This window comes from Camelus ferus, chromosome 23 (assembly GCF_009834535.1).
Source record: "Camelus ferus isolate YT-003-E chromosome 23, BCGSAC_Cfer_1.0, whole genome shotgun sequence".
In the NCBI taxonomy this organism is placed as follows: Eukaryota; Metazoa; Chordata; class Mammalia; order Artiodactyla; family Camelidae; genus Camelus; species Camelus ferus.
The window spans coordinates 28,800,707-28,819,389 of NC_045718.1; the positions used below are offsets into that span (position 1 = coordinate 28,800,707).

Sequence of the window (18,683 nt, forward strand, 5' to 3'; positions counted from 1 at the left end):
CTACAGCCGCCGCCCCCTTCAGCCTTCAGGCGAGCGAGAAGACGCGACGCCTGGCGCCGTCAGAACTGTGCTTGAGCGAGGGCCGGGCGGAGGATGGGCCGCCATCTGCTCCCGATAGCCCCGGACGCGGACCAGCCCCCGGAACCAGGGCCGCCCACGCTAGTGTGGCCTGAGCCCCCCGGAAAAGAGGCGCCACGGCAGCGCGAGCGCGAGTCGGCGTGGGCGGGGCTGGGGGCGGGGCTCTGGCGCGGCGACGCGCGCGGGGCTTCGGGAGAGCGGCGCGCAGGCGGCGGAGACCGTGGCGGCCACGGCGGAGGCGGTTGCTGCACCCGGTACTGGGGTCGCTGCCTGAGGCGCAGGCGCCGTGGACTCAGCCCGTCCCGGTCTCGTATCGCTGTGAGCTCGTCATGGCGACCCAGCAGAGGCCTTTCCACCTGGTGGTGTTCGGCGCTTCTGGCTTTACCGGCCAGTTCGTGACCGAGGAGGTGGCCCGGGAGCAGGTGTCCCCGGAGCGGAACTCCCACCTGCCGTGGGCCGTGGCGGGCCGCTCACGGGAGAAGCTGCAGCGAGTGCTGGAGAGGGCTGCCATGAAGCTGGGTAAAGGGGACGGGCTGGGACGGGGCTCTGGGGACCCAAGCTCGGCCCCGCCGCCCTCACTGCGGAGCCCCCCTTCTCTGGGCTGAGGGGTTCAGGTTTCCTGAAACGAGCGTTTCTCGTCCCACGGCGTCCCTCAAGCTCCCCGAGCCCTGCTCGAGGCCAGGAGGTGGAGAGCGATGCTTCAAATAGTGACAGAGCTTTGTTCTGCCCCTTAAATGAAAAAAAAACTCACACCTTGAATTTCTCCTTTAGTTGGGGAGCCCCGCTGGGGAAATAGTGAAGAACTTTAGTATTTCGTTTCCCAGCTCCGTCCCATTCTAGTAACTGGTGGGACCGGAGGTCTCTTGATACTTGATGGGTAGAAAGTAGAGCCCTGGTTTCTTGGAGATTGTTTATACTTTGTCTTTGCCTTGTGTTTTGGAGGTGGGAGAGAAAGCTTAAGTGTTTTACTGATAACGTTCCTGTGGCTTTTATTTTTAATTTATTTTTTGCTTGTGAGAATTCCCCAGCAGTCCCACTGCTAGCCGATAGTGAGATCCCCTTAAATTAGGAGGCCCACCAAAGTATGGATCCCTGCCTGCCAGCTGGAAAGAATTCACAGCTGAGGCAGTGGGACAGAGCAAAAACTGCTTTTATTTCTCAAAAGAGGAAAAGGGTGGAAAGCATTGGAGCGGGGAAGGGATGCTGAGCAGGGAGCCGTCAGCCAAGATGGCTGGTAGAAACAGCTCCAGCCCAGTCAGGCCATGTGGACTCTTAGGGGAGAATTCTGCTATCAAGTCCCCCTTCTGGGTGTGATGGAGCCAGTCAGTCCTGGTTCGAGTGTTTCAGTCCTTGTAAGGGCTTTTCTGGTTGTTGTCATGAGAACTGTCAGCTGTCATGGTGCTGGTGAGTGTGTCATTTAGCATGCTAATACATTACAATGAGTGTATAATAAGGCTCGAAGTCTGCTGGAAGTCACATCCTCCACCATCTTGGGTGTTGGTTCTAAGGAGTTCTAATTTCTTACAGCTGCCTCCTGAGACTTAGATGAGAGTAATTGGTTTCTGTTTGAGGGAGGAGCAGAGTATGATCCTGGGGGCAACAGCCTTGGTAACAAAAAGGAAAGTTGCTTTTAACCCAGCATCCCCCCTAAAACCATCTCCAAAGATTCTGTTCAGCCATGAAAGTTTTAAAGGGAAATGGAATAATCTCAGTTAATCGTTGAGATAGGTGGTCAGAGTAGTTGCCATCCCCCAGTGCCTGCATGCTTGTCCCAATCAACTTGCTGTTCTATGACTTAGGGAAGCCTGGAGACTTCAGCTTTTCTATAAACAAGAGGCAGGGGTTGGGGGGGTGGGGGGAGTCCACAACATCCTGCACCCTTTCACCACTCTTCATCCAAAAAAAAATTGTTTTGTATTTCTGGCTTGGGTGTTACTTTTTCAGCATTCATTCAACGTATTTTTAGTGAGACATCTTTTCTACGCCAGGTCCTATTCTGAGTGTTGGGGATACAGATGTGGGACCCTACCCTCATGGTCGTGGGGGAGGGAGGAGACATCTGATTTAGGAATCGGTAGCCTTTAAATTGGCTGTTAATTTTCCACACTGCTCTTCCTTCATACAGACAAATAGCACCTGTTAGAGTTCTGGGCATACATTCTGCTGTTTAATTTATCCCACTGCCTTATAATTCCACACAGAGCCCTGCTTACGGTGGGAATTTGGAACCTGTTTTGTAGGTAGTCATGTACAGAGGATACCTTGTAGGCTGCGCTCTCCTACAGCTCTTCCTGCTGCCAGTACCAAGCACAGAATCTTGACCAAAGAGCTTTTTGGTCTTTCTTTACTTTTTTCAAATGAAATACTTTAACTATTAAAATATATGCTTTCATTTATTTTTCCTGTTAAATAAGACTGTACAGGTATAGCCTACTTACCTACCATTTGTAATGCCTAGATCAAATTACTGCAGAGAATACACCTTGATCCATAAAACTTGCATTACTCTGTTGATTCAGTTTATTCCACTTATTTTCTTATTATGAACTGAGTGTTCTTCCCTAGACTGTTTTTCATCTCAGTCTTTTGTTTCATTATGTTGCTGTTAACAACTTCCCTCCACCCCATAATTTTATCATAGGTAGTTGTTTAATAGGAGATGAGAAACTACTTATTATTTATAATGTAATTCTTGGTGGAGAGGAAGTCAGGACAATCATCTGCTCAGTATCTGAACAACTGTAAAATCGCCATTTTATGTAGGGTTGTCATTTACACATTCCTTATGTTAGATTTTCTTTTAAAGGTTATTATTTTTTAGTGAATCTTAGTATTAATTCCATTTTCTTCATAGTCTTTCCTTTTTTATTACATAGTTAAAAACACTTTGATCTTTTGTTTGAGAGGGAGAATTAACTTTCAATATATTTAGTAAATTTGCCATCACTGGTTACTATGAAAAGAAGATCTGGGAAATCTAATACTATATCAGGATTTGCTTAAAACAATTTATTTCTCATTTTAGGAAGACCAACACTGTCATCTGAAGTTGGAATCATAATTTGTGATATCACTAATCCAGCCTCACTTGATGAAATGGCTAAACAGGCAACAGTTGTCCTCAGTTGTGTAGGACCAGTAAGTAATCAGCCCTTCTTTGTATCAGAACAAACAGTCTATTCATTTCTAGCAGAATCTGGTATTTTATATTCCAGAGAAACATAAGGGCAGGGGGCAGAAGAGTTGATTCAGGGCCTTAACCCCATATGGGGAATTCTCACTTCTTGTGACAAGCAAATGGATATGACCAAGGTCTCCTGAGAGAGAGAATGACACCAGACTGAAGGAATATGTGCTGGTTTATTTAGTGGTTACAGCTATAATTGCCAAACTTTTTTTTAAACTGTATGCCCCTGAAATAAAAAATTTTGAGCATGTACCCCAATGTACTTTTAATTTATTTTAAAATTATATTCTGCATTACTGTACCAATATATATGTTAAAACATGTACAAATATAGAGATTAAAAAAGGGCTTGTTCATTTATTCAAAAAATATTTATTGAATGTTTATTATATGTACACTGTACCAGTCTAGGGGCATAATGTGAGTAATACAGAAAATCCCTCACAGAGCTTACAGTCGGTGGGGAAGACAGAGAAATAAGGTTGAAACAGTAGGTAGTGACCAGTGCTTTGAAGGAAAAAAAAAAAACAAAAAAACAGGGAAAGGAGGTGAAGAGATTGGTACATCAATTTCTATTGGATGGATGGTCAGGGAAGGTCTCTGTGAGGAATTGAGATTTGCGTATAGACCAGAATGAAGATAGGGAGTAAACCAAGTAAGTATTTGAGGAAAAGGGTCTTTCAGGAAAGAGCAGATACAAAGGTCCTGAGGTGAGCACGTGCTTGGCAAGACTGAGAAATGTGCCAGAGGCCAGTGTGGTTGGGTGTGAACTGGGCAGAGAGGTGGGAAGTTAGATCAGAGATGTACCCAGGAGCTAGGTCATCAGGTCTGAAAGGTCAAGATCAGGGTTTGAATTTTCTTCTAAATAAGACAGTCATTGAATGGTTGAAAGCAAGGGCGTGATTTGATCTACACTTTTGAAATTCTTTGGCTTCTGAGAGGAAAAATAGATGGTAGAGGACCAAGAGTGAAATGGTCCAAGCAAGCCAAGCACAGGGTAGGAGTATTAGAGGTACTGAGAAGTGGCTGAGTTCAGATGTTTTGAGAGGAGAGTCACTAACTTCTGCTGGACTAGATTGAGACACTTTTGGTTGTGTAACAGGGTGAATGTTGGTGACACTTACTTATCTGAGGAGGCCATCACAATTGGCAAAACATTTCAAAATTAAGCATCTAGAAAACTTGATAATTTTAAAAATGTAAGCAGAAAGGTCTTTTTGATTGTTATCAAGTAAAAAATGTATTTAAATTGTTGTTTATTTAGATTTATCTCATTCTTGACTAGCTTAGAATGTGGTTCTGTGGTTTGGTGCTTGAATCACTGTCTTATGTACATTCTCAGCTAACTCCCTTGTCCTTGCCTTCCCAGTACCCTGGAAAAACCCCAGCCTTGGTTATTCCAACTCCCTGCTTACTCTTTACCTGAATATGTGTAATTCAGTGTGGCTGCAGAAAAATGCATCCCCCTGCTGACTGGTCCCACTTTAAGAATGTGGCTACAAACCTCACCTGTGACCTCAGTACTTCTGGGCTATTCTCTCTCCTACTCTTGGAAGCAGCGGTCTTATAACTTTTTTTTCTCCTCACACTTTCTGCATCCCCTTCCTTTTTCCTCACTCTTACCTGGTGATTTTCTTTTTCTTTTCATACTATGAAAATAGAAGCTTTCAGAAGAGAATTTGTCTTCGTATCACCAGGTCTTCCTACTTGCCCACTTGCATTGTACCCTGACTCCACTCACCTCTCATTACAAGAAGCCGCCCCTGCTTATGTTGGGCACGGTATTCAGAGACTTTAGGTTTACAGTTATACATCCTCTTGTTATCATCACGTTTTCCCTCTCGATTGAATTATTTCTCTCAACATACAAATATGGGGTTATATCTCCCATCTTAAGAAAAACTTCCCTTAATTCTACATACTCCTCTAACTACCCCCATTTAGCAAAACTCCTTGAAAGAGTTCTCTTTACTTACTGTCTCTACTTTATCACCTCCTTCTTTATCTTAAACTAGCCCTGTGTGGCTTTTATCCTTCCTCCTTAAATGGAACTACTCTGCCAAGCTCCCCATCCTATCAAATCCAAGCATCAGTTCTCAGCCCTCATCTTAATCACATCCCCCAGCATTTGTCCCAGTCCGTCACTTCTTCCTTTCCTCAAGTGGCTCCTGAATTCTTGCCCTCTTCTAGCTATTTTTTTATCCACCAGCTTTGTCTCAGTCTCCTCTTTTGGATCTTTTTTATCCTCCTCCAAATGCCAGAGACTTTAGAGCTTAAGCATTAGAAACTCTTCTCTATTTATACTTCCTGGACCACTTTTTTATATTATTATTATTATTATTGTGGTAAAATATACACAAAATAAAATTTACCTTTTTGACCATTTTTGAGTATACATTTCAGTGACATTAAGTACATTCATAGTGTTGTGTTACTATCACCACTTTATTTCCAGAACTTTCTCATCATCCCAAACAGAAACTGTAACTGGGCCAGTATTTTTTTTTAATTAAAAAAAATTCACTTATTTGTTTTCTCCTGAACGAAGGTACTGGGGATTGAACCCAGGACTTCATGCATGCTAAGTATGTGCTCTACCACTGAGCTATACCCCACTTCCCTGGGACAGTATTTTTTAAACAGTGTGAAATCAATTTAGTGAGTTGAGAGTAGGCATTAAAAAGAAAAAAATCATAGACTGAAAGAGAAAATGGGGTGAATTATACATAATATAGGTAAATGACTGGTTCATGAACCCTTTGTTTCAGTTAGATATATTGGTGCATGGAGCTGCTATGTGAAATGAATTTCTTAGGGTGGATTGTGGTCAGATTTGAAAGGCTTTAAATACCATCTGTAGGTTGGTGATGTCTACATTAAGTTATTTCCAGTGAGAACCTACTCCTTAAACTCCAGGCTGGAGGATCTAGCTACCTTCTTCTGGATGTTTCCACTTTGATGATTCATGGGCATCTCTAGCTTTCTGCCCTGAAAACTTGTTCATCCCTAAGCTCCACTTGGATGGCTGTTTTCACTTTATAATATGAATTATACTCCCAAGGGTAGATGTGTTAACTTTGCCAACTTGGGGGTCATAATTTGTTTCTTTGCAGGTTTTTTTTTAATCCATTTCTCTGTTTTGTCACAGTTTATTTAGTGAGAATCAAATGATATCTATAAAGCTAGTTAGGCATACATAAACAAGCATTATGTCAAAATATACAGAAATGACTGAATGATTGCTTTTAATCATTATTCTTTATTGTTTCCTGTGTTGGGAACTGGAGGAGAAAAGTGATTTTGAGAGAAAGATGATGAATCTGATTTTGGACATGCTGAAACTGAGGTGTCTGCTAGATATTTTTGAAATAAGACAGGAAATACTTACAATATAGTGGAATTTTTTTTTAAGGTAACTGAGGAAGTCTGGGTGAAGAGAAAATAGTGGAGAGAATGAAGCCAAAGTGAAATTAGTTTTGCCCCATGTCCTTTGCTCTTGTGGGTCCTGCATTTTATAACAGAAGCTACAGATAAGGAATGCTCATCAGTGTGCAGCTCTGGAGATAGAAGTTGGAAGTCATCAGCATAATGTAGTTGAAGTAAGGATAGTAGGTGAGATTTTCCAGGGAGAATGTGTGGGTGGGGGTGATTCTCCTCCTCTAATATACATAAGAATCACCTGTGAGGCTCATTAAGCCTGCAGGTTGCTGGTGTCTACCCCAGAAAACCTGTTATTGGAGGAATTTGGGGTGGGGCTGAGTAACTGGCATGTTTAATGAGTGGCTCAGGTGATTTTAACACAGGTGGACTACTGGCCAGCTTGAGATATTTGGAGATAAAACAACCAAGAGAAAGACCAAGGAAATCTCTAAATGAGTTTCAAATGGTTATGTGTAAAGATTACCCAAGGTGATCTGTTGGGTACAGAAAGAAAACAGAGCTTTGACTTGTATTTATTTTAATCTCAACTTTATTTCCATTTTATGTATGTTTAAATGTATATTAGTATAGTAGTCCATGTAAGTGATATGTAAATGAATTCATATAGTTTAGTAGATGATGGATTTAGGGTGTGAACTTGAGTCTTGCTACCTTGGAAGCCCTTGTTTTTTCCATTATACTTTGTTGCCTCAGAAGTTAAGTGCTTCAGTCATTTTACATAGTTGGTTAATGGCAGAGGAGGAACTAGAATTTATGTACACTTTCGCAGTCCTTTAAGTCTAATGTTATTTGCTATTCTTAAGGCTGTGGAGGTGAGGCTTTGGAGCTAGGTATAGAGAAACCTATGTGACCTCCTTGAAAAGGTCAGTCCTTGCATTACCTTTTAAGTGTCCCTTTACTTGTTTCTTGAAGGCTAGAAGAAACAAGTGATCTCCTTTCTCCATCTTTTTCTGCGGGGAATGAGAGAAGCAGAAGAGTCTGTGCTTCTCCTTATCCTGCCCTCACAGAAGGAAAAATTTGTCATGCTGTTTTGAAATGGGACTCACCCTGATGTATTGGCTATTATATAATTTTTAAATTTTAATTCCTTGAGTTTGAGCAACAAATAACTTGAGAGGTTCAAAATCATACAGTCTCAGAATATCTACTGTGTTCAATATTAAAGTTATCCCCTCCAAACCTTCTTTTTGTCCTGTTTTTATTTTGGCTAATAGTACCACTAATTGTGGTCTCTATCCAGCTAATCAGGAGGTCCAGTCATTTCTGTCTTTTAAGTATATCTTATCCTTAGTATGTCCTTCCCCTTCCTTAGTTGTGTCCTTCATCATTTCTTATCTGCCTTGAGTTTCACTTTCCAATACCACAGACAGCGGTATGTCTGTGCTATAAATCTTACACCACTGTCCTGTTGACAATCCTCCAGGAGAGCTCAGTAATGCAGCAGAGGTAAAGTTCTTGATAGCACGACACTCAGGGTCGTTCCTGATCTGACCCAAGTGTTTCTTTCCAGACTTATCTCTTACCACTCCCCTCTCAACTACTCTGTGCTTCAGATATCCTGACCTTTTTTTACACTTTTGCATATACTTTTTTCTTTATTTGGATTTTTCTTTTTCTTGGCAAATCCTTATTTTTCTTCAGGATTCAGCTCAAATAAATCACTTCTTCTGTAAAATTTCCCATTTTGTCTTCAGTTAGAGGTAAGCAGACATTCCACTGTAATTCCATCATGTCTTCATGGTATATTGCAGGAACATTATTTTCTCATTTTCTCTTAGGCTACTTTATTAATATTTGATTTCTTAAAAAGCAAGACTGTACTTCCAAAACTCAATAGTATTCCTTCCTTTAAGCTTGTTGTGTCAAAGTAAACTGTTGGTTTTCTTTATTCACCCAGTACCGATTTTATGGAGAACCTGTAGTAAAAGCATGTGTTGAAAATGGAACTAGCTGTATTGACATCTGTGGGGAACCTCAGGTATGTATAATGAAAAAGAGCAGAATTAACGATACAACTTTCTGTTAATGTGAAAGATAGTGCAATTTTGCAGACATATTTTGGAAGGTGATGACTCCTCCCTAGAGTTTAGAGATGGTATTTCATTGAAAGCTTGAAGGAGAGCATGACGGTAAGGTCTTAGCTTCAATTTTCTTGAATTTTTCTTCCCTACAACCTTATTTATATCAAGTCCTTTGTGTGTGGGATGTGCTGATTTATATAGCTATTGCATGCTGTAAACAGAATTAATTAAAATCAGATTTGCTCAGAGTCATGCAACTAGTAAGGAGAAAAACTAGAACTTGAATTGAGGTTTGCCTGGCTACAGGAAGTGGAGTGTTAATGAGCATTAAGCTACACTACCTCCTTTATAACTGTAACCTTGTATGTCCCTACAGTCTCTGCCGACTGCCGTCATCAATGTGCCAATATAGTACGTACTTAGAGCTTTTCAGTTGGTAATGTATGTTGGAAAGTGCTAGGAGAGTGTAAGTTACCAAGACTGATTCAAGAAGAGGTAGGAAACATGAATGAAACAAAAACTGATTGCTATCTTATTTAAAATCTTCTAAAGCAAAGACAATGATGATAAGCTTGTAAGTTATAAAGTGCTGTGAAAGTGATATCAAAACCTAATAAAGATCCAGAATATATACAAGTCTAAAATACAAATTTAATCCAATTAAAAAATGGGCAAAGGGATGAAAAGAGGCAAGTCTCCTGTGCAGAGAAATTCCAAATAATTCATGTAGCTCTTGTGCCTTCAAGGAGGGTAGTGTAACTCTGCACTCCTTATGTGTGGGCTGCACGCAGGCACTTCCTTTCAGTGAGTACAATCCCAAAAGGAGGGGAAAAAAGAATCATTTAACAGTGGAGAAACCAGGCACACACTAGCTCAGCCAGGTATTCAGGGTCAGTGTGAATAGAGATAAATCGTGTTTATAGTATGTCCTCTTCTGTTTTTTTTTTTTTCTCTTCTGTTTTTTAACTGACATATGGTTGAGTTACAATACTGTGTTAGTTTCAGGTGTGCAGCAAAGTGATTCAGTTATGTATATTTATTTCTTCAGATTGTTTTGCATTATAGGGTATTACAAGATATCAAATTCAGTTCCCTGTGCTATACAGTAAATCCTTGTTGTGTATCTATTTTATATGTAGTGGTATGTATCTGTTAATCCCAGACTCCTAATTAATCCCTATCCCCCTTTGGTAACCATAAATTTGTTTTCAGTGTCTGTGAGATAGTATGTACTCCTGATATGACTTCATGAAATGCCACTTTATCCCTGTGGTCTTCCTCCTCAAAACCTATAACCCTGGTGTAGTCATGAGAAAATCATGAGGTAAATACCAACAGAGGGGCATTCTACAAAATACCTGACTAGTGCTGTCAGGGTCATAAAAAAATCAGGGAAGTCTGAAAAACCATCACAGCCAAGAGGAGCCCAAGGAGACATGACAACTAAATGTAATATAGCATCCTGCATGGGATCCTGGAACAGAAAAAGGTCTTTAGGCAGAACCTAAGGAAACCTGAACCAATTAATTGGTTCATTAATTATAACAAGTATTAATGTAAAAGATGTAATGATAGGGTTAATTGAGTGTGGGGTACCTAGGAACTCTCCACTAATCGATTTTTCTGTAAATCTAAAACTGTTATAAAAAATAATTTCTAAAAATACAGGCAAAGGATTTGCTCGGACATTCTTCCTCTCACATCCCCTCCTTTCCTACCACTCCATCTTCTGTTTCCACCTGCATAGATACATGTCTGTAATGGTGTTCATCTGGGTCATGTGATTTGAGGTAACTATTTTGCTTGCTTTGTGTTTGTCTATATTAATTTTTCATAATAGGTATGACTTTTGCATTTAAAAGACATTCAAAAAATGAATAGTGTCATTAAGTTCCGTCAGCACAGCTCCTGCACCACCTAGCACGTGGTAGGTATGTTTGCTGAATAAGTGCCAAATATTTTGACAGTTAATATTTTGCTGCAGAGCCATTTTGGTTAGCATTGTCAAAGTTTAATTGCTTTATTCTTAAATGATTTAATATTGGTCTGATGTTTCTGTATAGCTCTGATTCAGATCTTTTTTCTTGAATGTTTAGTTTCTGGAACTAATGTATTGGAAGTATCATGAGAAAGCTGCAGAAAAGGGGGTTTATATCATTGGAAGCAGTGGCTTTGACTCCATTCCAGCAGATCTGGGAGTAATATATACCAAAAATAAAATGAATGGTAATTATTGATCAATAAGCAATAATGGAATTTAAAATAAAAAGACTTCATGTTTGTAACTGTGATGAACTAAATTCTGCTTGGGAAAAGAAACGTAACTATAAGCGGGTAGTGTTAAAACACATGCTTTGTTTTTAATATAGCTATACTTCTTAGAAAATGTTACTGACACTATTTTTGAGATATGGTTAGTACTGTAAGTGTAATAATTAAGGAATTATCCATTGTTTCAATTTAGTTTTGGTTACAGCTGTAAAATTCCTGGAAAAAAATTCAGGCATTATGAATTCAAACTTGCTTTGCTTAGGAATTACTACATCTTAAAGTGTAATCTATATAGTCACTATAATTAGAAAGTTTTCATTTTTTTAACCAACAAAGCTAGAAAGTATTGAACAAAGTTTTTGATATCTTTTTTACCTCATTTATAAAATGGAGACAATAATTTAAGAATGGAAAAAATCAAAACAAAAAGAGTGGAAAAAATTACTGTTAAGTAAAACAGTGGACGTTAGTAATGTTGTGCATATATAAAAAGTGTCCATCTAGAAAATGACATGAAGCAAGTCCACTTTTGTATAAATCATACTACAGCTTAAAAAGATGGGAAGTGTTCCAATTTATATTGAAAAGACCAGCAAAGATAGCATGGCATGCACACACACACACGCATACACACACACAGAAGAAAGCTACAAATCAGTCTTGCTTGTGAAATTAGTAGTAAAGAGAAAGTGCTAAATAGAATTTTAATAAATTCCAGTGGCATTTTAAAAGAATAATATATCAAGACTAAGGTTTTTTAGGAAGTTACATAATCATCACATCAGACAATCAAAGGCGAAAAGCTATATGCCCATTTCAATAAATGATTTGAAAATTCATGCCATTTACTGATTTTAGATTTTTAGAAATAGAATGCTTTCTTAACACAATGAATGTCAGAAGGCAGTAGCCAACATCATACTTAAGATGAAACACTGGAACCATGCCTAGCAAAGAGAAGGGCATGAATTGAACATCTTTAAAATATTTATTTAGTCTTCCAATCCAGGGATCTGGTATATTTCCATTTATTAAAAATCTATAATTACTAAAAAAGTTTAGATTTTTTTCATGATGGGTCCTACATTTTTTTTTCATTGAGGTTATTCTTAAATATTTAATAGTTTTAATTTTGAATAGGCCCTTTTCTTTTTAAGAGAGAAATGTTACTTTAAGATTTGTTTTAAAACTTTTTTTCCAGATACTGAAACCTAGCAGTCAGCATTTTAACAAATACTGCTGCGGACTTTTGATGTGGGTGGCTCACGTTTTTATTACATACTGCTCTAGGTGGTGCATGTTCTTTCTGTGGATAGAGTTGGATGAGTTAGATCACAGAGCCAGATATCCAGGCGACCTTCTCTTAACCCTCAGAATCATCTCTAGGGAGCTGGATTTTAATGATTTAGTCTTGGTTTTTGTCAGTGGTCAGACTAGCAGCATTCTTCTAGTGTAACATCACTGTTGATGACACTGTAATTTGTTACCTTGCTTAGTGTCAGCTTTCTAAGGTCCCACGCTTTAATTTTCCCTTGGAATTAAAACTAGTAACATTTGTCTTTTAAGAAATTGATGTATTTCATTTTACCAGATTTTGAGAATTAGCTAGTCTTTATGTTTTCCTTCTGTCTTATTGCTCTTGATAAGCTCAAAGATTACTTAACCACTATATGTATATATTAGTCCCCATGGTTAATATAATTGGTTTCTCCCCTTTTTTCTGGTCTTGGTTTTCTGTTTTTATTTTTTACTCATTATATTTTTATTTCATTAAAACACCTTACTTTAAGTATTTTGTAAGTCATCACAAAGGCCCATTTTGGTAGGTTTTCTGTACATTCATTGTAAGTCGCTACTAGTAAGTCTTCTTGAAAGCTCCCATATTGGAAAATTGAATAATTTCCATAGATGTGGTTTTGAGAACTGATGGCCTTCCAGAATGAGTGAGCTAAATAATTGTCTTATTGGAAGAGATTTTTAGCATTGTCAGCTTAAATACTAGGAAAGATTTTGTCAGTACCAATAGGTAGTTTATGCTAAACTACTCTTGTTCTGACATTTTACCTGGCTTTAGTTCCTTCTTAAGTCTGCTTACAATAACCTAATAATACTGTTATAGCACAGATTTTTCTGATTATATCAGCTGTAGGCTTAATAAAAATGTTCCTTAAATGAATAGGAATAGCTTATTATTATTTGTCCTGGGTCAGTAGATTTTTATTTGATTTTACTTTTATTATTTTCTTCCTTTTTTAGGTACATTGACTGCTGTGGAAAGTTTCCTGACTATACATTCAGGACCTGAGGTTAGTTTTGGTTGGTCATGTGTTTTCTATGTTAATACTAAAAACATTTGGAAATGATATGTGCCTGTTAAAAAGGATTCAGATTAATTAAATTTTATATATAGTTGTAATTTTAGTGTATGGAAGTCACTATGCTTAATTTTAAAAAGTAAAAATTGCTGAGAATTATTTTTATTTAAAATAAACTTTGTTTACAGCAGCTGCACAATTCATTATATTAGAATGAATTACCATCATCCTAACACTAAAGATCTACCATTGTTATGTGATGAATGTTGTCAACCAAGAAAATTATCACCTTGGTGCCAATCAGTGCATTTTTATTATGTACCTTACTTGGAGTTAGGTGCTGTTGTGGCCATACAAGAAATGTATGATGTAAATGTGACCTTATTGAATTTATGGTCTATCAGAGAATGTAAGATAGTTGTATTTCTGGAAAAGGACCATGTTTTATGGTAGTACTTTTGTTGCCAATACTGTCTAACCCAATTTGTGTCTATAATGGAGGCTTCATAAGTATTTGCTCTCTTTAAATACTTCAGTATTTCAAATCTTGTGTAGTAGTACAAGTATATATAGGAGTGCAAGATAATGTGAGACATAAGTAAGATGCAAACCCTGCCCTTAAAGAGGTAATAATTTAACTTAGCAGGAGATTAAAAGTGTTATTAAAGCAGCATATCCTACTGTAGGATTCTGAGAATGGAGAGTATATCTATGTAGGAGGCTACAGATGAAGAATTTTTTTGTAGAAGTTGGGATATGGACTGAATTTTAAAGGTTAGTGCTGAGGAACTGTGGATAAGGGAGAGGAAATAGTTTAATAAAGATGTAACTGTGGGATGGTGTGGAGCATATTTAAGTAATGGTTCTATTTGTCTTGCTTGTGGGTTCAGATTAATGAACACAAAGAACTATATAAACCATGCTAAAATTTGTGGTTACAAAGAATGTCCACTAGAGTGTCAGAATAGTGGGCCTGAGTAATCTGGGAATGTCTCGCAGAGGCCTTGTTAAGCTTAACCTTGAAAAGTGAATAGCATCTGGAAGGTCAGAGGCAGCAACCTGAACAGAGGCTTTGAAACAAGATCAAAAGACATGCTTGGAACCCTGGGCAGCATGTGTTAGAAACTCAACTCACTTGGTTTAAACTAACAAAACAAAGGAATGTATTGATTCATATAACCAGACGTCTGCAAGTTAATAATGTAGCTGGATCTAGATGTTCACATGAGATTATCAGAACTATTTTTTTTTCTCTTTCCTCTTCCTGTCTCTTCATTTCTTCTGTGTTCCTCTGTGTAGGCTCTCACAGTGGCAGGGAAGGAGCTGGCAGCCCCAGGTGTGTATTGTCCTTAAGGTTCGTAATTTCTCAGGATCAGCTGCCAGAGTTTGTGTATCAAATGATAAGGAGATGAGTCAAATACTCTTGAGCCAATCGGTGCGCACTGGGGTAATGGAATAATCAGATTGCCTCGGCCTGGGTCATGGGCCTCTGGAGTGGGGATCATAGGGCCAAGCCCTTCTGAACAACACAGAGCAAATTCCAAATAGAAAAGAGAATATTATAAGCAGAAGTTGGGTTAGGGGTTACAGGAAATTAATGCACGACTGACGAAAAACAGATGTCCACTACAGGGAGATGTGAGAAAATAGAGCTAGAGAAGAGGCCTCTTTGAAAGAGCAGCAGGAGATGCTCTACAACAGGAGATGATAATTGTGTCTACTTCATACAGTTGCTATAAGGATTAAATTAGTGAATATAATTCAGAACAGTGGTTGACACTTAATAATCACTCGAATGTCATTAAGTATTATTATTATAAAGACTCAAAGTTGGGGCTTACATCAAGACCAGAGAGTTGAAGCATCCACATCAGTGCAGGTCCTGCTAATCCCCCTTAAAGCAAATTCAGAGCCTTAATTTCATAAGGATGGGACAGAAATAATTCCCTTGATTCTTTGCATCCCTTGGCACTAGATTGTTCTCCTGCCACTCCTTACCCTACTTTTCCCCTTAAGCTTTTTAATTTTACATAAAAAATTGAGTCATAGACTGTGTGTTAGGCCATAAAGCAAGACTCAGAGAATTTCAGTGGATTGAAATCATGTACTCAAGAACAGTGCTGGCTAGTAGATCCTCCACATCCACAACACAGTGATGAAGGTGTTCCCTACGTGCTGTACAATGGACGGGGGGTCAGCCCGTGGCCTGCGTTTATATGGCTGCAAGCCTGGAATGATTTATATTTTTAAAGGGGTGTGCAGCAGAGACCAGATGTGGCCTGCACAGCCCGAGATATTTAGTATGACCTTTTACAGTTTGCCAACCCCTTTTCTAGAGTATTTTTTAAACTATAATGCAATTTAGCAATCAGTGAAACAGTAACAAGAATTCAATCTCTTCACTTCTTATAGGTTGTTGGGATTTTCTGTTTCTTCCTAAGTCAGTTTTGGTAGTTTGTTTCTACGTTAGTTTTCCAGGACTGCCATAATAAAGTACCACAAACTGGGTTGCTTAAACAACAAGTTTATTGTTCTCACAGTTTTGGAGGTTAGAAGTTCAAGATCAAGATGTTGGCAGGATTGGTTTCTTCTGAGGGCTGTGAGGGAGAATCTGTTCAATGTTTCTTTCCTAGCTTCTGGTGGTTTGCCAGCAGTCTTTGATGTTCCTTAGTCTGTAGATGCATCACTCCAGCCTCTCATCTTCCCATGGTGTGTGTGTATGTGTGTGTGTGCGCGCATGTGCAAGTTTCTACTTTTTATAAGGACCCTGGTGGTTTTGGATTAGGCACCCACCTACTCCAGTATGACCTCAGCTTAACTAATTACATCTACAACAACCCTATTTCCAAGTAATGTTATGTTCTGGGGTTCTGGGGGTTAGGCCTTCAACATATGAATTTGAGGGGGCACACAGTTTAATCCATAACGGTGTCTTTCTAGGAATTTGTCTGTTTCATCCAGGTTATCTAATTTGTTGGCATATAGTTGTTTGTAGTATCGCCTTATACTTCTTTTTATTTCTGTAAGGTTGGTAATGCCCCTTCTTTCATTCTTGATTTTAGTAATTTGAGTTCTCTCTCACGTGCTCGCTTTCTCTTGCTCTCTTTTCTCTTTCTGTCTCTCTCTCTCTGTTTTGCTAAAGGTTTTTCAATTTGGTTGATTTCTTCAAAGAACCAACTTTTGGCTTTGCTTTCTCTGTTGTTTTTCTATTCTCTGTTTCATTTATTTCCTCTCTAGTCTTTATTGTTGCTGGATACACCAATAATGGAAAAAACAGTTGCATTTCTGTATACCAGCCACAGTTAGAAAATGGGTTTTTTAAAAAAAGAGACCATTTACAGTAGCATTTAAAAATCAAGTACTTAAGTAAACAATCTTATGGTTACTGGGGGGAAAGGGCATGGGAAGGGATAAACTTGAGATTTGAAAATATTAACTATTATATATAAAATAGATAAAAAACAGACTTCTGTATAGCACAGGGAACTATATTCAATATCTTGTAGAAACCTATAATGAAAAAGAATATGAAAATGAGTGTATCTATGTATATGTATGACTGAAACATGCTGTACACCAGAAATTGAGACATTGTAACTCACTATACTTAAATAAAAAAATCAAGTACTTAAGAATAAGTGATATAAAATATACAAAATTCCTATGAAGAAAACTGTAAAATGTTATAGCAAGACCTTAAAAGAAGACAAATAAATGGAAGAATTCACCATTATCTATTGATTGGAAGACTTGGTTTTGTTAAAATGTCAGTTTTCCTTAGATTAATTTATAATCCCATATAATTCCAATCAAAATCTCAAACAGATTTTTTTTTTGCTTGTTTGTTTTGTTTTGGTGTGCAACTTGACAAGCTAATTCTAAAATGTATATGGAGATACAGAGGGCCAAGAATAGCCAAGGTGTTCTTAAAGGAGAATAAGGTAGAAAGATGCTCTCAAATATCAAGACATCATAAGTTAGTGTGTTAGCAGGGGCATATCGGTAGATCAGTGGAACAGGATAAAGGGCTCAAAGTAGTTCGTGTATGTATGAGTACTTGATTTATGGTAAAGGGGCTTTTCAGCAGATGATGGGTACCTATATGGAGAAAAAAATGAAATTAGACTCATACTTTGCATTATGTACAAAAATCAAGTTTAGGTGGATTATAGACCTAGAAGCATAAGGCAAAACAGTAAGCTGTTAGAAGAAGACATATTTCATGGCCTCAAGGTCAGGAATGGGGAATGGCTTCTTATTTTCAGAAATATATTTTATTAATTTATTTTTATTGAAGTATCATTGACAGATAACAAGTGTACTATTCTGGTGTACAACATACTGATTTGATACTTGTATATATTACAAAACGATCACTGCTCGTTAGCACCCATCACCACACTTGGTTACAAATTGTTTTTCTTGTGATGAGAACATTTAAAATCTTCTCTCTTAGCAAATTTTTAATATGGTAGATAGTATTAACTATAGTCACCATGCTGTACAGGAAATGACTGCTTTAAAAAGACACAGAGGCGTTAAATGTAAAGAAAAACTTAAAATTGTATAAACTTATAATTGAGAATGTCTGTTTATCGAAAGACACCACTAAGAAAATGGAAAGGTCAGCTGCAGAGTAGGGGGTACTTCTAACACATGATAAATCCTAACAGCACAATTTTGAGCAAAAGAAGCCAAACTCAAAGAGTATATTATATGTTTCCATTTCTGTAAGATTTTGAAACAGGCAAAACTCACTGTACTGTTTAGGAATGAATACTTACTTAGGCAGCAAAACTCTTAAGAAAAGCAAGGACTTTTCTTGATTACCACAAAGGCCTTCTGGGCTTACATAGATGTTTGCTTCATAATTTCATTAAGTTGTACATTTATGTCTTGTATACTTCTCTTTATTTTTCAGTGAACTAAAGTAAGAAGTTTTTTTTAAATGGAATGTAGTTTTTGCCTTTTTGATGGCTTGTATTTATAAGAAGATATTCTTAGGTTTTCAGAAAACTGTTTTCCTCTGATTTTTGGAAATCTTTGTTTGCAAATAGGTCAAATTGACTAGGCACAGATTTAGGATAGTTTCATAAACTCTTGAGACTTTTAGCTCTGTTTTAGTTTTAACAAAACAGAATAAATTAATCTGTACCAAAATAGAAATTAGGTTGGTGTCTCTCTACCTTTCAGTGTCATCAGAGCTATGATATGAAATCCTGAGTCTTCTGATGGTTTGATTGTTTCTTTTATTCTACTTAAAGCAGTCAATGGTATCTTCGCATCTGCTTTACTGTTACTTGTCTTTCAGAATCTTGTGATGGAGTTGGTTTTGAATTTTTCTAAATGACTTGGTTCATTCAAACAAGG

The 18,683-nt window shown here is 38.0% G+C and overlaps 1 protein-coding gene across 2 annotated transcripts in view; it reads left to right on the plus strand.

Annotated features, from left to right (window-relative positions):
* The first annotated feature begins 254 nt into the window (after positions 1–254).
* SCCPDH (saccharopine dehydrogenase (putative)) overlaps positions 255–18,683 on the plus strand; it is a 30,251-nt gene continuing 11,822 nt past the window's right edge. For both annotated transcript variants that reach the window (XM_014562159.2, XM_032466570.1), the window contains exons 1-5: positions 255–597; positions 3,104–3,216; positions 8,604–8,684; positions 10,824–10,953; positions 13,255–13,304. In XM_014562159.2, coding sequence (XP_014417645.2) covers positions 408–597; positions 3,104–3,216; positions 8,604–8,684; positions 10,824–10,953; positions 13,255–13,304 — 564 coding nt within the window. In that variant the 5' untranslated portion in view covers positions 255–407. The remainder of the gene's footprint in view (positions 598–3,103; positions 3,217–8,603; positions 8,685–10,823; positions 10,954–13,254; positions 13,305–18,683) is intronic.